Source organism: Macrobrachium nipponense, chromosome 38 (assembly GCF_015104395.2).
Source record: "Macrobrachium nipponense isolate FS-2020 chromosome 38, ASM1510439v2, whole genome shotgun sequence".
NCBI classification, from domain to species: domain Eukaryota; kingdom Metazoa; phylum Arthropoda; class Malacostraca; order Decapoda; family Palaemonidae; genus Macrobrachium; species Macrobrachium nipponense.
The window spans coordinates 18,761,902-18,784,714 of NC_061098.1; the positions used below are offsets into that span (position 1 = coordinate 18,761,902).

At 42.3% G+C, this 22,813-nt stretch overlaps 1 protein-coding gene across 2 annotated transcripts in view; it reads right to left on the minus strand.

The window, feature by feature from the left end:
* Positions 1–22,813, minus strand: part of LOC135209692 (carnitine O-palmitoyltransferase 2, mitochondrial-like) — a 75,096-nt gene that overhangs the window by 2,240 nt on the left and 50,043 nt on the right. For both annotated transcript variants that reach the window (XM_064242441.1, XM_064242442.1), the window contains 7 exons: positions 9,918–10,059; positions 9,531–9,687; positions 8,949–9,219; positions 3,639–3,835; positions 2,427–2,596; positions 1,108–1,333; positions 40–232 (listed from right to left, as the gene is read on the minus strand). In XM_064242441.1, the coding sequence (XP_064098511.1) occupies positions 40–232; positions 1,108–1,333; positions 2,427–2,596; positions 3,639–3,835; positions 8,949–9,219; positions 9,531–9,687; positions 9,918–10,059 (1,356 nt within the window). The remainder of the gene's footprint in view (positions 1–39; positions 233–1,107; positions 1,334–2,426; positions 2,597–3,638; positions 3,836–8,948; positions 9,220–9,530; positions 9,688–9,917; positions 10,060–22,813) is intronic.

A 22,813-nucleotide genomic window follows, 5' to 3' on the forward strand; every position in this document is an offset into this window, starting at 1 on the left:
GACAAAGTACCAATTTAAGAATATAAAATGATTACCTACCCAACACCAAATCCATCCCTAACAACTGGTGCAAATCCTCCAAAGCTGATATCAGTTGATGGCAGTGTGGAAGTACTGAGAATAATATGGTTGATTTTTGCATAAGCAGGATCTGTATAGAGGTCTGGCATTTTTCCACCTTTGGCTTCAGCAAGTTTCCTCATGGCAAATAGGTGACGATCAAAGCCTTGTCCTGGAATTTAGGTGCAGGATATAAAGGACAATTATCTTACAAAAATATCATTTCTCAGTAACCAAGTTAAAAGTGGTAAATTTTTCATAGATAGATACAATACAGAATTTAGGCCAAAGACCAAGAACTGGGACCTATGAGCTCATCCAGCAATGAAACCGAAATTGACAGTAAGAAACAAGTAAAAGGAATGAAAGGGTTGCAGCTAGGGGCTAAAGGGATGCTGCAAAGAACTGTAAGTATAATTCCTACAGTGCACTGCATGAGGTGCACTGATGGCACAACCTGCCAATGGGAGCAAATTCTTTATACTTAACAACTGTTGGTTAAAATAAGAATAGCTATTTACTACTGGAAAGTATTCACAACTTGTAAAAATTTTCTCCCAATCAATCAAACCCTTGACTACAAAAAGGAATCACTACTAAAAGCAATAACAGTGCAACTTGTTAATGCTGGCCAAAACGCCTCACTAAAAAAGCTCAAGAAATATTACAAGCACATCAAACACATGATGAAAATGAAATATAAATGCATAAATGAAATAATGTTAATGGCACAATGCTAAACACAGTAGCAATGCATGTAGGTCCTGTAGAAAAAGACACTGTCTTCATGACTGAGGTGCAAAAGATGAATGTTAATAAAGCTTTGACAAGGATTTGAGAAGCAAGTGCTCTGGAACTGTTTTCCTTGAAATATACCTCACTTCATGAACCTGGATGCATTCCATACAATTAGACTATTTTGTTTTTGTGATCAAAGGATTTGTAACTAATAAACCTTGTTTTATAATACAATGAAAATTAATCTTTATTTTCATTCTTATTTTTTAGCTATTTTTGTGTATTTTGAAGACAACAAAGATAACCTACCCATGGCTGCTTCCTTTGTGAGGTTACCATGTACTTTGGAACATTCCATGATAAGTTTCCTTAATTCAGCATTGCTTGGAGGTTGTGATGAAGATGCAGCTTTTGTGAAGGCTACAGTTTCCAAAGTAGCAGGACGGAGAGTTTCTGTTCTTCCATGCTTAAATGCAGAAGTGCTACAAGATTCATAAGATGCAACAGTCTGGCCATGTTGGAGATAGTAGGCAGTCTGTAAAAAAAGAAGAAAAAATTATACTAAACACTGAAAACTTACATGGGTATACGTATATATGTAGTGGAATTCGAGAGGTTATATACTACATATCATTCCTAATCTAATCTTTTTATCAAAAGACCAATCTATTTTTAACAACTTTATTCTGTTACAAGAGACTGGAAAAATTCAAAATCCTGTGGTAAAAAGATTAAAGACTTTTAAGATTAATGAAAAAATTACTATCGAATATCGTTACCTCTAAAACAATCCTTATGTCTGGTTTATTTGCTAGCTTATTTGTAAATGTATTTGTTATCATCAATAAACAATATGTTACGACTATACTTTTCCAACGAAAAAAAAATTACCAGAGGTATTACTGGCAACATGTGATTACAAATTGGAATAAATGGGAATATAATTTTGGGAGGAGGGACCCTTTTGGGAATGCATTGCTCCACTGTGCATGATCACACATAAAATAAGAGCAGACTAGGTATTTTGTACTGATAAGTTTGGCTCCTTATATAAAAGTCAGTCATGGGGGAGGATTCTTGACAGCTGTTAACTGGTTAAGAATAAAAATCTCATGCTCTGACTGGCTGACAAGATTTTCTTGTAAGCAAAATTTTTGCTTTGATGGTTGTGTTGCTGCAGAAGAAGGATATAACTTTCCCCCATCATGATGACAAATGAAGATGACATAGCCCTCTCTTACCTAGGCTGAGCCAATGCACCAATGCCATCTCAAAAATCAAAGGAATCAATTTACTGGGTTAAAACACTGATTAGTGATAAATATGGATATGCCACAATCCAGTAGGCCATTTGCAAATTATTGCAAGCTGAGGATAAGCATTTTTATAAAATAACGAAACTTTGGACAGTTAATCTCTTATTTTCCCCAATATCAAAGTTAAAATGTTGATTTATTTCAAAATCAATAATAACAACTTAAATAATACTAAAATGTTTAGATCTCCAGTGCATGCCAAGCTACATACATACAAAGCCTTCATTCCCAAATAAAATTGATAAATGTGCTACAACTCATAAACAAGTGTTATTCAGTACAGCAATCATGAGGTTAGAGAAGAGCACTTACCTGGAATCCTAGCTGCATCATGGCATCAGGTGACACTTTATGCTTCTTACAAAAATTTTTCCCAAAAATATCACTTTCGAGCACATCAACTTGCAAGGCACTTGTGTTAGTTTCATAAGTCTGGATGGCTCGATCAATAGCTTCTTTCAAGCTTGGAGTTAAATTAAATTCTGAAATTGAAGTTAAAGAAATTAAAACATTTACAGAAAGCACCATACGTAATACATTAAAAAACAACAAAAATTCACCGAATTATAATACATAGAGGTTCCGCATTTTCTTGCATGATGGTACTTTCACCCCCCAAAAATGATTAAAACATCACTTCCTGCTGTTGACTTTCATGCTATGTGAAAGAGTAGATGACGTCTAGGGTAGGCAAAATATGTCAAATGCTTCCAAAGTGGAAGAGGGACAGTGTCAGAACTTAAACAGGATTGTCTGAGAGCATTAAGAGTAATATCTCTTCTGTGGCTCAACAGTATGTATGTCTGAGGTGGTTGTGGTGTGCTTAAGAACATATTTTAACAAAGTGTTGCCCCTCCTCCTATTGGACATTGCCTTGGATCTCATGAGTCAGATATTCTGGCTAGTAAATACACCTTAGTTCTGCAATAGGACATCCCATTAAGATTTAAGAATACGTATGATTGTTGATAGCCAAGAAGTGTTCTGACAAATAAAGAAAAATAAATAAAAAATTTCAGAACAGTTATCAGTTTCTTAATGTACTTTTTTCATAAAAAGGAGAAATTCTAACTGAAGTGGCATTTGTTCATTTTGTAAGGGTTGCACTTTTGTATACATGTTCATCATTATCTGACTATGTAGTATTTCTAAAGGTTATATGTTAGGTTTAGTACAATATTAGATTAGTTATAAGTGCATCTACATGAATGTTAGTGATGTATATATATTTATTTATAATTGTAGATGAAAATAAAAATCATGAACTGTTTATCTCTTCTTGTCCCACTTCGCAACTACAAGTATCTCATAGAATAAACTAAAAGAGATTCCTGTTTAATAAAGCTTTTGATAAATTACACACTCATTCAACATAAAGTACTATCTACAAAATTCTTCAGTTATAGCCTGTACCTAAATACATAAATATTGTAGAATTAATAATACATATAAGTGCAACATAACTAACTGTTAAGAAAACTGAATAGATAAAAAAATAACCTGATAGACGGCCTGTTTACTCACCCAGTTTTCTTACATACTGCGATGCATCAATGTTGGCTGGTTTGCTATCAGGGTGAATTCGAGCCTTTTGCTTTACATCTTTAACAACTTCGTTGAAATAACTCATCACAGCTACACCATCTCCCCAAGCATGTTCAAAATTTAAAGCTGTTTGACCATCAGCAGTGAAAATCAATGAAAAAGACTTGTCAAACCAACTGTAAATGAAGTAAAAATTATATCAATACTTCGTAACAAAATTATGAGTTACTAAACTTTTCAAAATGCAAAACTATTAAGTAAAAAACAATTGTTTTTTTCTAATGAAGGACAAAGATGTTTGTAAGGTCTCACTAGTGGTGTTTGTTGGAGATGATGGGCATACTAGGCAAGGATTAACAACATACTGCTACCAAAGAGTAGCTGCTTCTGATTCAGAATCTTTGGTTTTGTAGTTAGCCTCTGGATTTCTGAACAAGATTTAAGATTTGAAGTCTTTTCTTGGTGTCAATGCTCATAATTCAGCTTACCATCTCACTCATTTTCTTGCCTGTCATTCTGTTCTTTTCACCCAATAACTGAGTGCTACCTCTTCCACTCCTACTCCACCAAGTGCCTTACAAAGTGGCTGAACTGTTTCTTTGAAACTGGCTATTCCTGAGCTGCCCACTTGAATGTTGTGCTTGCTGACTGGACTTTTACCCACATGCCTGTTTCCCAGGTATTCCAGGCTTCAAAGTCTTCTGTGAAATAGACTCCAATGTTGGATTCTGCCACTGCCCTTGACTTAATTTTTAGGCCATTGTCATCATGCTTTCTGGTATTTGAGCCCAAATGCTGCCTGCTATGCCTGCTTTCTTTATCTTGTCTATTGCAGTAATAGGTGTTTGGATGATGTCTCTACCATTCGCTATGCCTATACCTAATGCAAAGTTGGCTGGTTTCCCTTTGTTTCCTTCACTTCCTTCTGACCTGGCTGTCCAACTTCTTTCAGAAGATGCATAAAGTCCGGCCCCATGGAGCATAAGCTGGGCATGAGGAGTAGGACCTTTCCTTTTTTAAGATCTATGGAGTTGGTTTTTTGTTTGTTTGTTTGTTTGTTTGGTGCTTTTACGTGGCATGGAACTAGTGGTTATTCAGCAACGGGACCAACGGCTTTATGTGACTTCCGAACCACGTCGAGAGTGAACTTCTATCACCATAAATACACATCTCTCACTCCTCAATGGAATGGATGAGAATCGAACCCACGACCACCGAGGTGGGACGCTAATACCATACCAACCACGCCGCTGAGGCGCTTTGGAGTTGGTTTGACTGTGAACCACATGCACAGAGTAACTGAGTTTATGAGAACAAATGACTCAGTGATCTTGTTAACCCTCTTACGCTGAAGCCCTAAAAATCAAAACCTCTCCCGTATGCCGGCGCCGGTTTGGAGTGAGCACGGAAGCGGAAAAAATAATTTTTTCAAAAAATCACAGCGCACTTAGTTTTGAAGATTAAGAGTTCATTTTTGGCTCATAATTTTGTCATTGCCTGAAGTTTAGTATGCAATCATCAGAAATTAAAAATAATATCATTATCATATGTAAATAATGCGATATATGGTAGCGAAAAAAAAAAATTAATAGATAATTGTATTCAAATCACGCTGTGCAAAAAACGGTCAAAGCTAACGAGTTACTTTTTTTTTCGTTGTATTGTACACTAAATTGCAATCATTTTGATATATAATACATAGTAAAACAATAAAAGCAACACCAGAAAAATATTATCACAAAATGATGTACGAATTCGTAACGCGCGGACGCAAAAAAAAAAAAAAGTGTTTTTATTTTAAAAATTCACCGTAATTCTAAATATTGTTCTAGAGACTTTCAATTTGTTTCAAAATTAAGACAAATGATTGAATATTAGATACTGTAAGAGTTTTAGATTAGAATTGCAGAGTTTGACCATTTCGAACGAGTTAAATTTACCGACCGAATGTCAAAATTTTTTATATATATATATTTATATGCATATATTTCGGAGATGGAAAAAGCTACAACCTTCAATTATTTTTTTATTGTATTTTTCGTGAATTTGCGCACATTTTGATATATAAAACTCTATAAAAAGGCTAATATGAAAAGGAGCAAATATTAGGATAATGCGATGTACGTATTTCGGAGACTTGCGGGCCGCGAATCGCGCGCGGAGATGAAGGTAAATATATTTTTTCAAAAATTCACCATAAATCACAATATTGTTTCTAGAAACTTCAAATTTGTTTCAAAATGAAGAAAACTGATGGAATATTACTAGGCCGTAAGAGTTTTAGCTTACAATTGCGTTTTTCAACTATTTCGGTAGAGCCAAATTTGACCGAACGTGGTTTTTTTTTTTGTCTTTTATCGTGATTTATATGCAAATATTTCGAAAAAGAGAAAAGCTACAACCTTCAATCATTTTTAGATGTATTCTACATGAAATTGCGCACATTTTCATATAATAAAACTTTACTGTAACAGCTAATTTTAAATGGTGCAAACATTTCGACAATCGCACAAAAAAAATTCTGATTTTTTCGGAAGAGTTACCGCGCGACGTAAGAAATGTGGGGAAAAGTTTTTTTTTTTTTTTTTTTTTTCATAAATTCACCATAAATCGAAATATTGTGCTAGAGACTTCCAAGTCGTTGGAAAATGAAGGTAAATGATTGAATATTACTAGAATGTGAGAGTTTTAGCTTACAATTGCGTTTTTTTTGAGACCATTTCGGTAGAGTCAAAGTTGACCGAAAGAATTTGAAATTTTTGCACTTAACGTTATTTATATGAAAATATTTCGAAACTGATAAAGCTACAACCATGGTTGTTTTTTTGTTGTTGTATTGTGCATGAAATTGCGCACATTTCCATATATAAAACTTTATGTAACGGCAAAATTTTAAAAGGTGCAAACATTAGGACAATTGCACGAAAAAATTTATCGGAAGAGTTATCGCAACGAACGTAAGGAAAAAGTTTTTTCATAAATTCACCATAAATCAAAATATTGTGCTAGAAGACGTCCAATTTGTTGCAAAATGAAGGCAAATGATTGAATATTACTATAATATAAGAATTTTTAAGCTTACAATTGCGTTTCTCGACATTTCGGTAGAGTCAAAGTTGACCGAAAGTTGAAATTTTTGCACTTATCGTTATTAATAGAAAATATTTCAAAACTGATAAAAGCTAATCATGAGTATTTTTTTGTTGTATTTTACATGAAATTGCGCACATTTTCATATATAATACTTCATGTAAAGGATAATTTAAAATGGTGCAAAAATTATGTCAAAGTGACGAAATAATTTTTGAGATGTGTAACTGATACTTTTTAGTGCGATAAGAAAGAAATTCGCGCTTGCGCGCCTGCGTAACGATTGTAAACAAAACAACGCCTTGATCCGTGAACTCCCAGCATCCCCCAAGGCGCGTGATTCAAAAGTTTTCGGCTGGTAGGCCTATAAGTATTTTTCCGCGAATTTTTAAAAAAACTTTTTTGAGCCGACGTATGATACGTCCAATTGGCATACGGGAGACATTTTGACTCGACTTTTAATACGTCCAATCGGCGTAAGAGGGTTAAATTAATTTATAATAATAAAAATACTGAAAAACAAACTCATTGACCTAACTTTTCCCATGGTTAAGAAAATGAAATGGTGAGGTGAAAAAATAATTAGCAGTCAACCTGCAAACAGCTCATACCTGGTGTTTCGAAATTAGAGCCACCCCCCACCCAACCCCCCTCCACAGAACAAATGGAAAGTTATGAAGTTTTCTGCTATAGCCTATCTCCAAGTACATTATGTTAAGGTTCTATTAAGCTATTTTTCATTTTACATTTCTTGTACTTTTAGACTGAGTGACAGTTAGATACAGCCATGGCTAATGACTCAGAGGAAATCAGATGGATTGACCGAATCCAGGCTATAACCTTCAGAGAGGCCAGGGATGCTGGCGCATCTTTCATTTCACGTTCCTGGATAGCTAAATACATTAAAAGTGATGAATCCTTTGTTAAAAGAAACTGGAACAAAAATCCATATGACTGTCATTGTGAAAAGAGTGAGAATCTTGGAAGGTCTGAAGTCCTTTCTCAGGAGTCAAAAGACATCATAGCTGAGGCAGTGGGTAGACCGAGAAAGTCTTTACGTAAATTGGCGCTTGAACTAGAAACAAAACGGCGAAAGAAGAGAAGTTATAGTGCTGTATATCGCGAGTTGAAAAAATCTGGTATCAAGCCATTTCATGTTATCAGCAAGCCCAACATCACTCAGCAAGAGAGAAGACTGTGCATGGTTTTGTGGTTCACTTACACAGTCAGGAAGCCAAATCATAAAAATGACATCATTTGGGCTGCAAAGTTGGATGATATCAGAGATGATCGTGTGCTATCGCTAAGTTGTGAAATTTCCTGAATGTTTGGGAATTTTTCTCTGTTTCACAACCAAACGGTTAATGTGAATCATCAAAGAAAAAGGACAGTCATGGAATGGCAAACACTTCAGAGAAACTGTGCTTACTGGTGGAGTATTTCCTTCCCTCAAAAATCCTGAAAATGTGTTATCTGTTGAGGAAGTCACATTTTTGCATGATAAGGCACCATGTTTCAAGGCTCTTTAGATACAGGAGCTGCTTCGAAACAGTGGTATCAATTTCTTCTCATCAAGTGAATTTCCAGGTAGCACCCCTGACCTTAATGTGTGTGAAAACATTGGTAGTATCTTAAAGGGGCGTGGTGAAGTGCGCACAGTGAACTATGATGGTATACCAAGCCTCGACGACCTGCGAAGAGAGGTAACCGAAGTGCTCAGGGAAATGAAGTTTGAATCTCAGGTTTTTTGCAATTTGCTGAAATCATACCCCTCAAGAATGCAGGCTGTGGTACAGGCAGATGGAGGCCATACAAAATATTAAATACTCAGAGAGAAACTTAAATAAATACCTGTTCTGAATTACTTTTGTTTTTGTCCTTATCAATTTTAGTTTATGCTGTAGAGGGGGGGGGGGGGGGGGGTGGGGGGCTCTAATTTCAAAACACCTTGTACATTAGAATGCTGCAAATGATGTGCATCTCTTTTAGAGAGATACTCATCTGAGAAAATTATTTAATTTTTAGCTAATAAACAAAGCAATGGACAAAATGGCATGAATATGTTTATGCTGTTGAACTATGAAAGGAAACTGTCACTAAGTCTTTAGATCAAATTTACTCTGCATAATGTAATTCTTCTATAGTCTGAAAGCAAGATACCATTTTTGATCTGCAATAAATGCTGAGTGATTAACTTACCGATTTGTACCATTGCCATACAGAAATGTTCTATATAATTTTATGGGATCCATTCCTGTTTTTGCCTCATCAAAGACAATATTGAACGCTGCTGTATCAATAAGATTCAAAGCTTCTTCATTTCCTGCAGAAATCAATTCCTCTCGACACTTAGCCCAGGTGTCACGGTTTTCAGAAGAAAATATGGCAATGGAATGCTCAGGAGCTGGTGAAGGATCATTAGCAATGAATGAAACGCAGGCATGAATATGGTCTGGTGGCAGGAGGTTCCCTTCAAAGGAAAACACAGAATATCAGTCATGGCTGTAATAAAATTCTATAAATTCTATTCACCAGGCCTTAATGTGTAAAGATGTTAACCCGAAAGTTAAATGAAAAAAAAAAATTTCCAAATCTAACTGACTGGCAAAAATTACAGTATAACATTACAAATTTATGGCAATGAATTTCCAATGTGCATGTTAAACCTATCTTTTGACAATTATGTTACTAACTGATAAAAACCAGCAACCTACATACCCTACTTTGGATTTGAACATAATTTTCAAGTATGGATGATCATTCTTTCCTAAATAAACTCACCATCTTTATCAACAATATCAAAAACAAAGAAGTTCCCCCTTTTCATAAACAGCATGTGACGTGCAGTTGGATCACACTTGAGAATGTCTTTGCCAGTCATTGGAATGCGTGTTGAATTAAACAGATTCCCAAACTGTGACATATCTAGAGGGAAAGCCTGCAAAAGTAAAAATGTAAGTTTTAACTGTCCTTTTAAAACAAGCATATCAAGCAGGAAAAACTCCTTTTAAAACAAGCATATCAAGCAGGAAGAATATTATCCTAAGTTAAAATAAAATAAAAAAAGTCAGGGGGTTTAATACACAAGTCTTTTTTGTCCAAATTACCAAACCAGTAGGCCTGAAAGACTCACAAGAAAGCAGACTTTAGGACTTCTACTGTACATACCTTAAAGGCATAAGATGCATAAGATGAAATAGCTGAAGGGACCCATTTAACTACATTGCGGAAAGTTTCTGTGTCACTTTTGGCTGGGTTGAGATGATATACAACAGGTTCTAAAACCTCATCACGAAGTGTGCGCATAAATCTGTAAATAAACAGCAAACAAAAATTATTAAACACAATTTGTTATTAATAACTTATTCATCATATACGTACCTCCCTTATTCTGTGATAAACATAAGACCTGAATGAATGAATGAATGAAAAAATGACACTGATTTTCTTATCACAATTAGTAATTTCTATGCAGTGGACCACCCACATTCGTGGGGGATGTGTACCAGACACCCCTACAAATAGCTATTTTGTTAGTTTAAACTCAAGAAAAACCCACTAAAAATGCTTATAGTAACTTGTTTTTTAAATAATTTTAGTACAAAAAGTGCATTTAATCATAAAATTAATATGAAAATACAGTCATTTTGGGATACTTCTCATAGAAAAATACTGCAAACATGCGAATCTCCTGCGAATAATGGATAGATATGGTCCAAAAAGATTTCTGCAAATATGCGAGTCTGCGAATGTCAAGAACGCGAATACGTGGGGGTCCACTGTACTTACCTCACTTTCAGATAGCTGTAAGTTTCAAGGGGTTGTATCAGGTTTATTGGCCTACCATGTCCTTGCAACTATTTTCTGCCTTGTGGACTAGAGAGGCTGGTTGGCTACTATGAATGGTAGGCAAGTACGTATTGCAATAACCATATTTTAATATGAAAATTGGTTTTATTTCTAGGATTTTTAAAAATGCATTACAGTTAGCCCCTGATATTCGCAAGGGATGTGTACCACAACCACCATCACCCTCCCCCCCAAGATACTTGGAACCCTTCTGAAAATGCTTATAGCTGTTTATTTTGATAGTTCAAACACCAAAAAACTATTAAAAATGCTTTTACCTGAATATTTTAAGAATTTTATCACAAAAAATACATTTACTCAAAAAAATAATATACAACCACAACAATTAGTGAATATTTCTCTATGAAAAATACCGCAAATAGGTGAGACCGAGAATCGGGAACCACAAATAGGTGGGGGTCGACTACAATCATATATCTGTGCCCTCTTCCCTTAACCTAAATCTTCAGATGGAGAATGGCACAGAAGACTATTTAGCACTGCCTTACAGCCAAATGGAGTACTAGGCTGACAGCATATTTTTTTTTTTGTGCATGTAGGTCCATTTCACACAGAATATGGCTATTTATGGTTAAATACAATTAGGTTTGTTAACAAAAAATTGATCAGAGGTCTGGATAAACTAATCCTTTATATAATAATAATAATTCATTTCAACAACATTACAATTCAAAGAAATAGATTTAACATAAATTAACTTTCATGGTGAGCCAATCATTGCAATAACTAATCCAGAGTCATAAACAACTAGCCAGCCATGGATTTACAAATGCGTTGCGAAAAATTGTGAATTGAATGTCTAATATATAAAGTTGATGGTTGGTCTCTGTATGTTCATATGTATATATTTGCTATAGACGGTGAAACTACAGGACTGAACTGAACCAAAGTTGGATCATATATACTTAGATTTTATAGGGGATGGTTTTTACCCGGGTGCCTTTTTAATCCGGATATCTGGCTGGATATCTGGCCATGCTAACTTCTTTATTATAATTCACAGAGAAAAAGAAAGAATTATTCTGACAGAACTTTTCAAGAGGATTCCAAATATGCTTTTACTTTTCTTCTGTGATGAAAAATAACAACATTACTAGGGACAGTTTTTAACCAGTGCCATTTAGATTCAAATATCTGGCCATGCTAACTTCTTTAATATTAGTTGTCGAGTAAAAAAAAACATTATTCTGATAGAAGTTTTTAAAAGATTCCAAATATACTCTTACTTTTCTATGATGAAATATAACATTGATACTACAGTTCAAACGATGCCAGCCAATGGTTACCCGCTGCCAAGCACTAGCTGGCATTTAATATAAATGATTAGCTAGTAAATGTGATTTACCGATCCCATCGTCCTATATCAATGAAGTTCTAGTCTTAGAAACTGAGGAGAACCTATGGATTTTATTAATGTATCATTAAAGAAAAAAAAAGTTGCATGAATGAAAATGACAATTTGTCGAAAATTGCATTTTTCCTAACTATACAAAACCCTCGGTCCTTTAACAATAGGGAGAAGGTAACTAGCGGCAGCTGGGACGGTCCGTAAGCTTCGAACAAGGGGAGAACGGTAGTTAACTGCTTGTCCGATCGTGCGCGCGCTCCGCGCTCGCCCGAGAGGTGGAAGAATCACTTTTGCTTTAGGCCCTGCAAAAAGTTGCAGAGTAGGGGTGGCATGAGGTGGGACTATATGTAAAAGGACCTCAGGTTTGTATAGTTAGGAAAAATGCAATTTTCGACAAATTGTCATTTTGTTCCGATACGTAATACAAACCCTCGGTCCTTTAACAATAGGAAGACTCACTTCTTGGTGGAGGAATCTGAGTCTTTTTGGTGAACAGACTGGTGTTCGTCCAACCCTGGATGCCTCCCTGGTCGTAAAGAGCAAGGGAGGGATCCAAACCTCTGTCCGATTGATCGGGTGTGCACCGCAGGATCAATGGTCAGACCTCTGGGCCAAGTACTAAGAGAGAGGCAAGCGTATCTCTTCGTACCAGCAAGCAAGAACTTGTTCCTGTTTGCAAGAGACAATCATAAAATGATGGGTTTGTCTCAAATTGGCATCCACTTCCTCCCCCTTGTTGGAGGAAGTGGTGGATATTTACTCCTATCCCTACTGAAAGGGATAGGATGGTGCTCTATTGAGTAGCTCACCTGCATCTCGTCCTACCCAGCAGGGTGACGACCGTGTCCCTCTACCCAGAGGTAGAGGGAAGAAAAAGATGGGAAGAGGAGCCAGTCACACTCTCATTCCTCATCCATTCTTACGGTCACACCAGACTCGATGCTGTTCAGCCTGCGAGGGTCTGGGTTAACTACACATGTTGAGCAACCACCACGGTTCCCAAGGAAAAAGATCCAAGGAACTGTGGGCAATATCCCGAAGGTAGAAGGAGGTGCATGCGGTCCGGTTTGGACCAGGCGCCTGCCTTCATTACCTGCGCCACGGAGAAGTTCTTGCGGAACGCGAGAGAAATGATGAAGAGGCGTCCACACTCATCCTGGGTGTCGAGTTTCTTCAGACAGCTCCGTCGCGCCTTCACAGGACAAAGCAGCATAGCCTTCGTATCGGAGGCGGTGAAGTCCATTAGGGAGGGTATTGGTGAAGGACTCGAACCAATCGTCAGTTACCGAAGGGTTCTGAGTCTTCGCTACGAAGATCGGTACGAAATCGAGCGTCACAATCCCCATCCCTTTGTGCTTGACTTCTCAAGAGAAGTCATGCAGTTACCTAAGACGAAAAGAAGGGGATAGTCATATGACCTATCCCTCTTCTCGACTTTGGTTATGTACAGTACTCATACTGACAAGCTATTAAGACGAAGTAATGATTGCTCTGGAACACCGAACTAAGTCCACAGCATAGTTCGTAACTGACTCTGGCGCTCTGACAGCTGCCGACTGACTGGTTCGGAATCAGTAGAGGCAAGTTGTCCAAGCATCCGGGTAAGTCACGTTGACCTTCGCCCTTTAAAGAGTTATGCTGAGAGACCAGACAAATAAATATTTGTTAGTCCACCGATGCCGGACGGCGCGGCGATGATTCTCTAATGCATAAGCTCAAAAGGCGAAAGTCAATTGCCTTCAAAAGACCGAGGTCCTGATGGCAGAAATCTCATAGACGTTGAATCTCAGCTTAAGGAGAAACAACACTATGTGACGTTGAAGACGAAGGTAGGCAATGAATGCAACCTACGTCTTCCAGCTGAATCGAGAGAAGGAATCTCAAGATTCTAAACCTGTGCTTACAAATGACTGAAAACGCTAACCGCCATTTCATTGCTGTCCGGTGTGCAATGAAAGCGGGGCGTTCTTCAGTAATGAAACACAGGGGAGAAGCCGCCTGAAGAACTGCTTCTCATGGGCTGAACGTTTGGAAGTAGAGCTGGCAGGTGTGGGAGTAGGCGATGTCTTTCAATACATCTGCTAATCCGGGGTGAACAATGAACAATTGCACACCTCCGAATACAAGATATTTTTGAGGACAAACTCAGATTCCGCAAAAATCATTCGCATTATCGAGATACGATGCAGCAAGAGACTACGTATTACAGAATTCTGTTACAGTGCGGTAACAGAAAGATGAGAGTCGAATAGATATCTCTGTTTAAATTCTCGCAATACCGAAGACGATGAATACTAGCGTCACAGCAGTAGATGGTCATCATGTATGCGAGAATCCCCGGTTTAATCAGAGACTTAAGTCCGTGATTGTTGGTGGGCAGAGATACGTTTGGTATTCAATCAAGGCAGGTGAGAAAGACATAACCAACCGTCCATCTTAAAGCGGCAGCTGGTACTGAAATGCCTCGGGCAATTCAATACTCAGTAGCTGTCGCTGACTCGTCATCCTGAGTTTGCCAAGTAATCCTTTCCACGAAGGAATGCGTTCGGCTAGAACCACCGAGCATAAAAAGATATGCTCGAGCAATTATATTTATGCGAAACGAATTTCGGTAAATATAAAAGCTTAAATGGTGTTGTTGTGACAACACCATAAGTATATAAAATTGAAACTGGAAACTACCTGGGAGGTTGCAGGCAACCCGAGTTGCAGTTCAATTAGAATACTTTTCGTCTAAGTCGCAATCCGTAGAATAACCAGATATGCGCCTACCCTCGGACCATTCAACTGCTTAGCAGAATCATGTCGCGAGGTTAATATACGTAGTATATTTGTAGGATTCTGAACAACGATCTCCATCCTAAATTCTTTCCTTCCAAGAAAACAAATAAGGATTGGAGATCGACCACCTTCGGTCTCTATCAAAGAGAGTGAAGAAGTCTTCCTCGAAGGAAAGCTTCAATGGTGAACAGAATACTAAGACGATAGTTCAAGCCAAACTGGATATTCCCATCCGTTCTTCTCTATTCCAGGTTGGTCGCCTACTGTGAGATAGTCTTCTTTCAGCAGCAGTCTTCTTCCTAATGCTAGAAATTCCAGGAATTCGAGCATAGGCGAGGTTCCCGATTATCGTGTTAACATATCGGGGGATTCTCGTCTCGCTCACTTTGGACCGTGGTCTCGCCTAAGTGTTTGGAGATCGTAAGAAACTCTCACTCTGAATGCGCTAAAATTCTGTAGAATTCTAAGCAGTCTGCGAAACCCCCACCGAATTCGTCAAACGATATCGGCTGGTGGTCCTCTCGATTCCCGTAGAAATCGAGAATGGGGCAGGATCCCTCCTCAACGACCGGGGCTTACGTCAGGTAGGACCCGAAGGTCCCCCGGTAGAAAGCAGTCCCCAACGTGGAATCCTACAGAGAAATCTCTGTAGGATCCCTCCCCTTTCCCTCGTAGCCGTAAGGAGAGAGGGAATGGGGAGGAAATTGGATACTCGCTCGCCTTCCCAGTGGAACTAGCAGTTGGAGAAGAGTAGGAGCAGCCATCGCCTTGCGGCGATGGCCTCTCAGTCTGGGAAAACGTATCGTCAGGAGAAAACGTTTTCCCGAGGAGGGTTACGAACTCTCACTGTAGGTAAGGGTCTGCCGCCACTGTGAACGTCGTCTGGGTGGGGCTGATCGACACCTGACAGGATGAGAGCCGATACCGTCCTCCGACTCATTCCAGTCCTCGTCGAGGTCGAAACCTCTCAGGAGGACCGAAGGAGTATTTAAATACGTGTCCCGAAGACACGTAGAAACGCCGCTGTCGCAGTAGAGGAGGTGGAAGTAGCTTGATCGACCGGCCAGGAACTGAGAGAGCCTTCTTGTCCGGAGACGAGAGACTCTGGTTCAAGACAGAATCGGCAAGCTCCGATCGCGGCAAACCCACCGTCGGTTTGGTTCCCTTTCGGGCCCCAAAACGACTCGAGCAGAGACATGGGCTCTGCTGGTGGGAGCAGCGATCCTTCCCCCAGGTCGTTGTGCTGACGAATCAGTGCAATAACCTGGGCAAAGTTACTCTGAATCTCGGAAGTTACAGCGTCTTGATGAGTAGGACCATCCAGTCCCTCCAACAAGAGCAGCTCCCAGACCCTCCTCCTTCAGAAGAAGGACCAGCAACAGATCCCTGACGGTTGCCTCCAATCACTTGCGCGTACGTCTGGTTGGTCCTAAGACCATACCTGGCACGTGCGGCGTCGTGACGGGATCGTGAGCGGCGCATCTCTCACGATCACTCCTATATCCCCTCGCTCTTACCTCGCTCTTCCTGGCGTATGCGAGGAAGTTGAAGGTGATCGGGAGAGACAGACATGACGAACTACCCCCTCTACCCCCCCCCCCCCCGACTGTCGCCTCCAATCACTTGCGCGTACGTCCTGGTTGGTGTCCTAGGACCATACGTGGCACGTGCGGCGTCGTGAAGGGATCGTGAGCGGCGCACCTCTCACGATCACTCCTAGCTACCTCGCTCTTCCGCGGGTGTAGCCCGAGGAAGTTGAAGGTAGTGGTGGAGAGACAGACCTGACGCTCCCCCCCACCCTCGCTGGCAGGACCAGCGTACGCTGGCTGCAGCCGATCACCAACCGCGCGGTGGGGATCGATCTGCAGGCCTGGCCGTGTGCCGCTCACCTGTGCGCGAGCGGCTCGACTGAGCACGTCGACCCCGGTCCCGTGCGTCAGACGAGCTGCTGCTGATCACCGTATCCGCCCGGAGGTCCCTGTGGGAGCGGCGGTCAGGTGACCTGCAGAGCTCACTTTCGCGGTTGAGACCGGTCGAGCGTCCTCGCGGCCACGTCAAACCGCTGGTACCAGCCGAGGCTGTACCGTCCGGTCGAGGGGACCTGGACCTCTTCCAAGCCTCACCCGTGGCCGGTCAGAGACCGTCACGTCCACTAGGTACCGCTGTACCGGCTGGTCGCTACGAGATGCGGCCGCTGGCCTGGCGAGAGTCACCTGAGTGGCTCTCGACAGTCTTCTGCTCCGTGCCTCGGTCATGACGCTGAGCGAACTCAGGCGTCTTAACTTTGGCTGCACGGTCACCCGAAGGAGACCGTACACTCGGAACTTCTCGCGGACGAGAAAACCGAGCCGGTATCCTCCTGGCTTAGCAGCAGAGCTGCCAAGACCAGGCGAGGAGGGTGTACCAGCGGTGAGCCAGCACACCCTTGGTCCCCCGTTCTTCTTCTTCTCAGAAGGGGAGGAGACGGGCCCGTTCCCGAAGGAACAGGAGGGAGACCAGCAGAAGAAACCCCCCCCGTCACACCGGAGTGTGACGAGCCCTTCGAAGTTCCCGAAGGAGTCTTCTTAGGGGGAAATATAACAAAACCCGGTTACCAGCTGGTCGCTGCAGAGAGCGGCCGCCGCTGGCCTGGCGAGAGTCACCTGAGCGGTTCCCGCCAGCCTTCTGCTCCGTGCCGTGGTCTTGGCATCCGAGCGGACTCTGGCGCCGACACTTTGGCTGCACGGTCTCCCGAGGGAGAGAGGCGTACACTCGGGATCTCCCTGTGAACGAGAGAGACGAGCCGGAACCCATGGCGTAGTAGCGGCATCGCCGATAGCACCAGGTGAGGAAGTACCAGAGCTAACCGATACTCCTCTGGTCCCGTCTATCTCTTCCTTACGGAAGGGGAGGAGCGGGCCCCACTCCCGAAGGAGCAGGAGGACCAGCAGAAGAAGGACCCCCCCGTCCCACCGAGGTGGGACGGGGCCTTAGAAGTTCCCGAAGGAGACTTCCTTCTTTAGAAGGCAGCCTTCTTCTTCTTCTTCGGCTTATGGGCCTTAGAAGTCGAAGGGGAAGAGGCAGCAACAGACGAAGTACGACGAATGATGACACCTTCCTCTTCTTCGTCAGCTCACGCAGGACAGTCGTCAGGTCCTCCATCCAGGCCGGAGTCGGGCCTATTGCCGAAGCAACACGGCCCGACTGCACCTGTCCGGAAGGACCTGGGACTGGGGAAGACACACCATGGGGCAGGACCAGCATGGACAGGCGTGCAGGAACCAGGAGCGACAGGAACAGCAACCAGCCTCAGGAGCGGCAGGAAACAGCGGCAGCGGTGTAAACACAGAAGGGACAGCCGCAACAGCCAGGGTAGCGGGACCACATCAGCGACAGGTACGGCAGGCCCAGCCAGCTCGCCTCGTAGATCATCGAATCAGGCCAGCAGCGGGAACCTGGGTACTGGCGGCCGCCCGCGTCCAGGGGCGAGCTGCTGGAACAGCGGAAGTCTGGGGCAGGCAAGGCAAAACACGAAGAAAACACAGGCGGCGGCGGCGGCGGCATACCCTCCTCGGTACGGCGGCGACCTGGGCCCTAGAAGCGGCAGACGGCGTCACCGACGACAGCATGGGGAGTGTAGACCAGCGGGGGGGAAGAAAGAAACAGCATAAGCGGCCGTGAAGGTTGTAGTGGAGACCGCTCCAAGGTCACCGTCCCCAGACCTCGCTAGACGCTGCAGCAGATCGTGGATGCTAGGCACGCCCTGCAGCCGCAGTGGCCCATACCTGTCCAAGGTCGTCTCCCACGGATGTAGCACCTGCGGTATCCGTAGCACAGATTAGTAAGAGGGGTTCCCACTCACGCACGGGGGGGGGAGAGACATGCCCCACCCCGAACGGAAGGAAGACCCCCAAAACAAAATACGAGGAAGCTGAGCGGGGGGGTAGGAAAGAAGACCTAAGAATCGGTGATACCAAGGGAGTCGCGGGCAGAGCTTTCCGACGACTTCCTGGCAGACCTTCGCTTCCCCTACCCCCACCCCGCCACAGCAGTGAAAAGTAATATGAAAATGAAACAGAATACTGCACTGCGATTCACTTCATAGAACTTAAAGGGGGAAAGGAAATCATCGGGTATCCCGGAAGAGCGGAAACTGATCCATAATAATATGATGCTATCATAAATATATATGAAAATGAACAATACTGCACTTGCTATTTTCACTTCTTTTCACAGCAATAAATCGTAAGGATTAATTCCCGGGTAGAGCGGAAGGAAATTGATCCAAAACAATTAAATTTGATGCAATTAATAATGAAAAATGAAAAGAAAACTGCATGACGAATCACTTTCATTTGCATTCTATTCATACAAAATAAGAGGCTCGTGCCGAGCGCAATCAAGCTCTCGGCAACAAATGCACAGGCAAAAATATAATGAAAAAGAGTACTTACATCTTTCAATTACACACTTTCGCCCAAGATACATGACTCGGCGCGAGTGCGCCCGCCCTCGCAACGAGACATAATTCAAGGGTTCAATTCATGAAAAGAGCAGGAAATCGCCGTCTCTACGGCGATAGCTCCATGTTGATTCATAATTAAGTAATGAAAATGAAAAACAGTGTACTTACAGTTTCATTTTCAAGATCAAACAAACCATTAGTAGAAACACAATATAAACAAAGCATACGACGATGAAGCGGGCAGAGAGCGATGACGAACACGTCCTTCACACCCGCGGCCGAAAGCAAAAAGTGATTCTTCACCTCTCGGGCGCACGGGCGCGCGCGCACGATCGGACAAGCAGTTAACTACCTTTGTTCTCCCCTTGTTCGAAGCTTACGACCGTCCCAGCTGCCGCTAGTTACCTTCCTCCCTATGTTAAAGGACCGAGGGTTTTGTTTGTATTACGTATCGGAACAAATGTAGTTTCATAGTAAAACTTAATATTGTAATACTTACCTGAACACCTGAATTAGCCCCTGGTCACTGACCACCCCGAACTATATCCTCACATATTTACCCACCAAGTGTGGTAATTTTGACTGTCAGCGTTACCAACGCTGCTGGTGAAAAATCTAGTCAAATGAGTTACCTATATACTACCGTGGCAACGCTTGCTGCAATACCAGCCACCAGAGGCTTGTCCCCTCAATTGAATCATTCACTATCAAATTGAAGTGGGGAGGAGGGTGGGAATCATTCAGGTGTTCAGGTAAGTATTACAATATTAGTTTTACTATGAAAACTTCATATTGCAATACACTTCCCTGAACACCTGAATTAGCCCGATTAACAAAATTTAATGGAGGTGGGATCAATCTAATTCAGCCCTACCTGTCCATGGAGCATACACAGGTAACTCATAATCAACCTACCATGTATAAATGTATGTATCCTCATCTAAATAACTCAGTAGGAGAGTATGTTTGCAAAGAAAGTACTTCGTCAGTGTTGAGTCTAAGGTACCTTCAGAGTCAGAAGTACCTTCCATGTGATAATCTATATGTACTTCTTATTCATGGAGATAAAAACAATACTCCTCACCTGGTCATCCAACTCAGTAGGTGAAGATGCTTGCAGAGGAAGTACCTTACCGTCAATGTTGAGTCCAAGGTACCGCCCGAGTCTGAAGAACCTCCCAGTGTGGTACTATACCTATGTGGTATGGAGGGGAAACTTGACTCCTATGTGGCTTATTTTAGCCTCTCATGTATGGAGGGGAAACGATGAACCTCCCATGTCGCTATCTAGCCTCTCATGTATGGAGGGGAAACGCTGAACCTCCCATGTGGCTGTCTAGCCTTTCATGTATGGAGGAACCTCCCATGCGGCTATCTAGCCTTTCATGTATGGAGGCAATGTTGAGTTTGCAGGACCTCGCTACTGCTCCCTGACGCAGATGACTTTTGCTGATGAAGTTGTAGTTACTCCAGCATTACCATTGGGATCTGCCTAACCTCAAAGGCCTAAAGGAACAATGCACTCAGTCTACGCTTGATCAACAGAAACACTTTAGTTCATTTAGACTATCACTGACTACCTAAACTTCTAACATCTTAACGATAACAAGCTAGCTATAAAACCAGGGTACTGCAACGACAGGACCCAGCGTGTAACCTTTCTCTTAAGAATATAGAAAATCCCTAAGGTAGAGTGTTGTGAAAAATCCACAGACTGTCAAATGACTGCCTACATGATCGCAGACACCGAAAATTCCTCCCGAAAGCCGAAGGGTATCCATCCGCAATACTTTGCACCCTTGGACACTAAGCCCCAAATAGAAAGCTCTGAAGTTAGTTAGTTAGTTAGTTTGTATGGTGCTTTTATTTTTTTACGTTTGCATGGACCAGTGGTTATTCAGCAACGGGGACGAAACAACCGGCTTTACGTGACTTCCGAACCACGTCGAGTGTAGAAAGCTCCGAAAGCGATGAAGAACCAGTCACAAGAAGAAACTGACTTTACTTTGGAAAAAGGAACGAGGTGTACACCTAGGGGAAACTAAATACATCTAGGGGAAACCAAATAAGATTCTTGGACGAGGTAAGTTCCTCAGTATGTGACAAAAAGAAAAAGAAACTTTGAGCTCGAACCGGCCACAGTATGATGACGATGACACGAAATTGACCATCGAGGAGACATCGTTTCTAAAAGACCGTTGCCGAATGCAAGAGGAGCTCTCAACAGAACCCTCTTATGGATGCCCGAAAAGTGCTGAGACAGATGATTTAACAAGAGGTAGGCCTACTCTCCTTGACAAGAACGTAGTACAGCCAGCCGAATGCCTTGGGACCTGTTATGCGAACCCCCGTCGACAACTAACGTGAAGAGGTTATCAAAACAGTTCCAGGTTCTGAGAAATCTCTCTCTCCTCCACAACATCCACATAAGACAATGATAAACTCCTGAACAAAGTCGTACTTGACTGCGCAATCCCGCAACCCCCCCCCCCACCCCAAACACCACGATGACATAATACTTGTCCGACCGCCTGTCAACCCCCTCACGAGAAGCCAGCCATCTCCAGAACTAAATACTATGACATAACCCTGAGCTAATTTCGCTCGACTGTGCATACCCTCACTACCCGGTGACGTTAACGTTACACTTGAGCCGAATATACATTGGCGATGCACGACCACCCCTACGAGTAAACAGAACACTGTTGCGCCAAACGTACACTAACCAAGACTATGATATAACCTTGAGCCAGTCTCTCTCGTCTGCGAAAACCCTGCACCAGCCAGTGACTATGACATGACACCTGGCCGACTAGAATGGCTGAGCAACTCCCCCAAAAGCGAAGAGGTCGCAAAACGCAATCCAACTAACGCCGGTTACCCCAATAGTAACTGGGACGGAAGTCTGGCGCTGAAGCTACATTGATCAAGTGATGGGAGGAAGTACTCCCTGAAACCCAGGAAACAAGGCCGAACCCACACTGAACACCTTAAAGGATTACTGGAACTATTCATAGGAAAAGGCGGAGAAAGAAGCAGGAGAGAAACAAGGAAGAAGCCACACTCGGAGTAACCACCGGAGCACCTAATGCAGGTGGAGAAAACCAACTTGTGCCATACACACCAAGGGTGCCTCTGAGACAGGCTACAAACTGCGGAACCAATGGGAACCGAAGAAGGAAATTGCCAGCTACCCTAACGAGAGGAGGACATGGACATGTTACTAATGATGGTGCAGGCGAACTGACAACTGTCATAACCCCAGCAATAACCGTGGTAGGCACGATATGCCTCGAACCCTGAAAGCACAAAATGGGAACTGAAGAAGGAAGATTGCCAGCCATTCTATGAAAGGAGAGGCTGAGGACACGAACTATACTGACACAGTCAACGATGGCAAAGACAAATTACCGACTTCCATAAACCCCGCAAGAACTACGGAGGACAATTACGTCTCAAACAAAGTACGGGAGGATAAAATACGGAGTGCGGAAACTCTGAAACCGCCTTTGAGCATCAAGACCAGCAGCCTGAGAACTACAGGATCCGTGGAAGGTGCTAAGAATATAGCCTTGCCAAAATTACTTCCCTCAACCCCAAAGAGAGAGAGAGAGAGAGAGA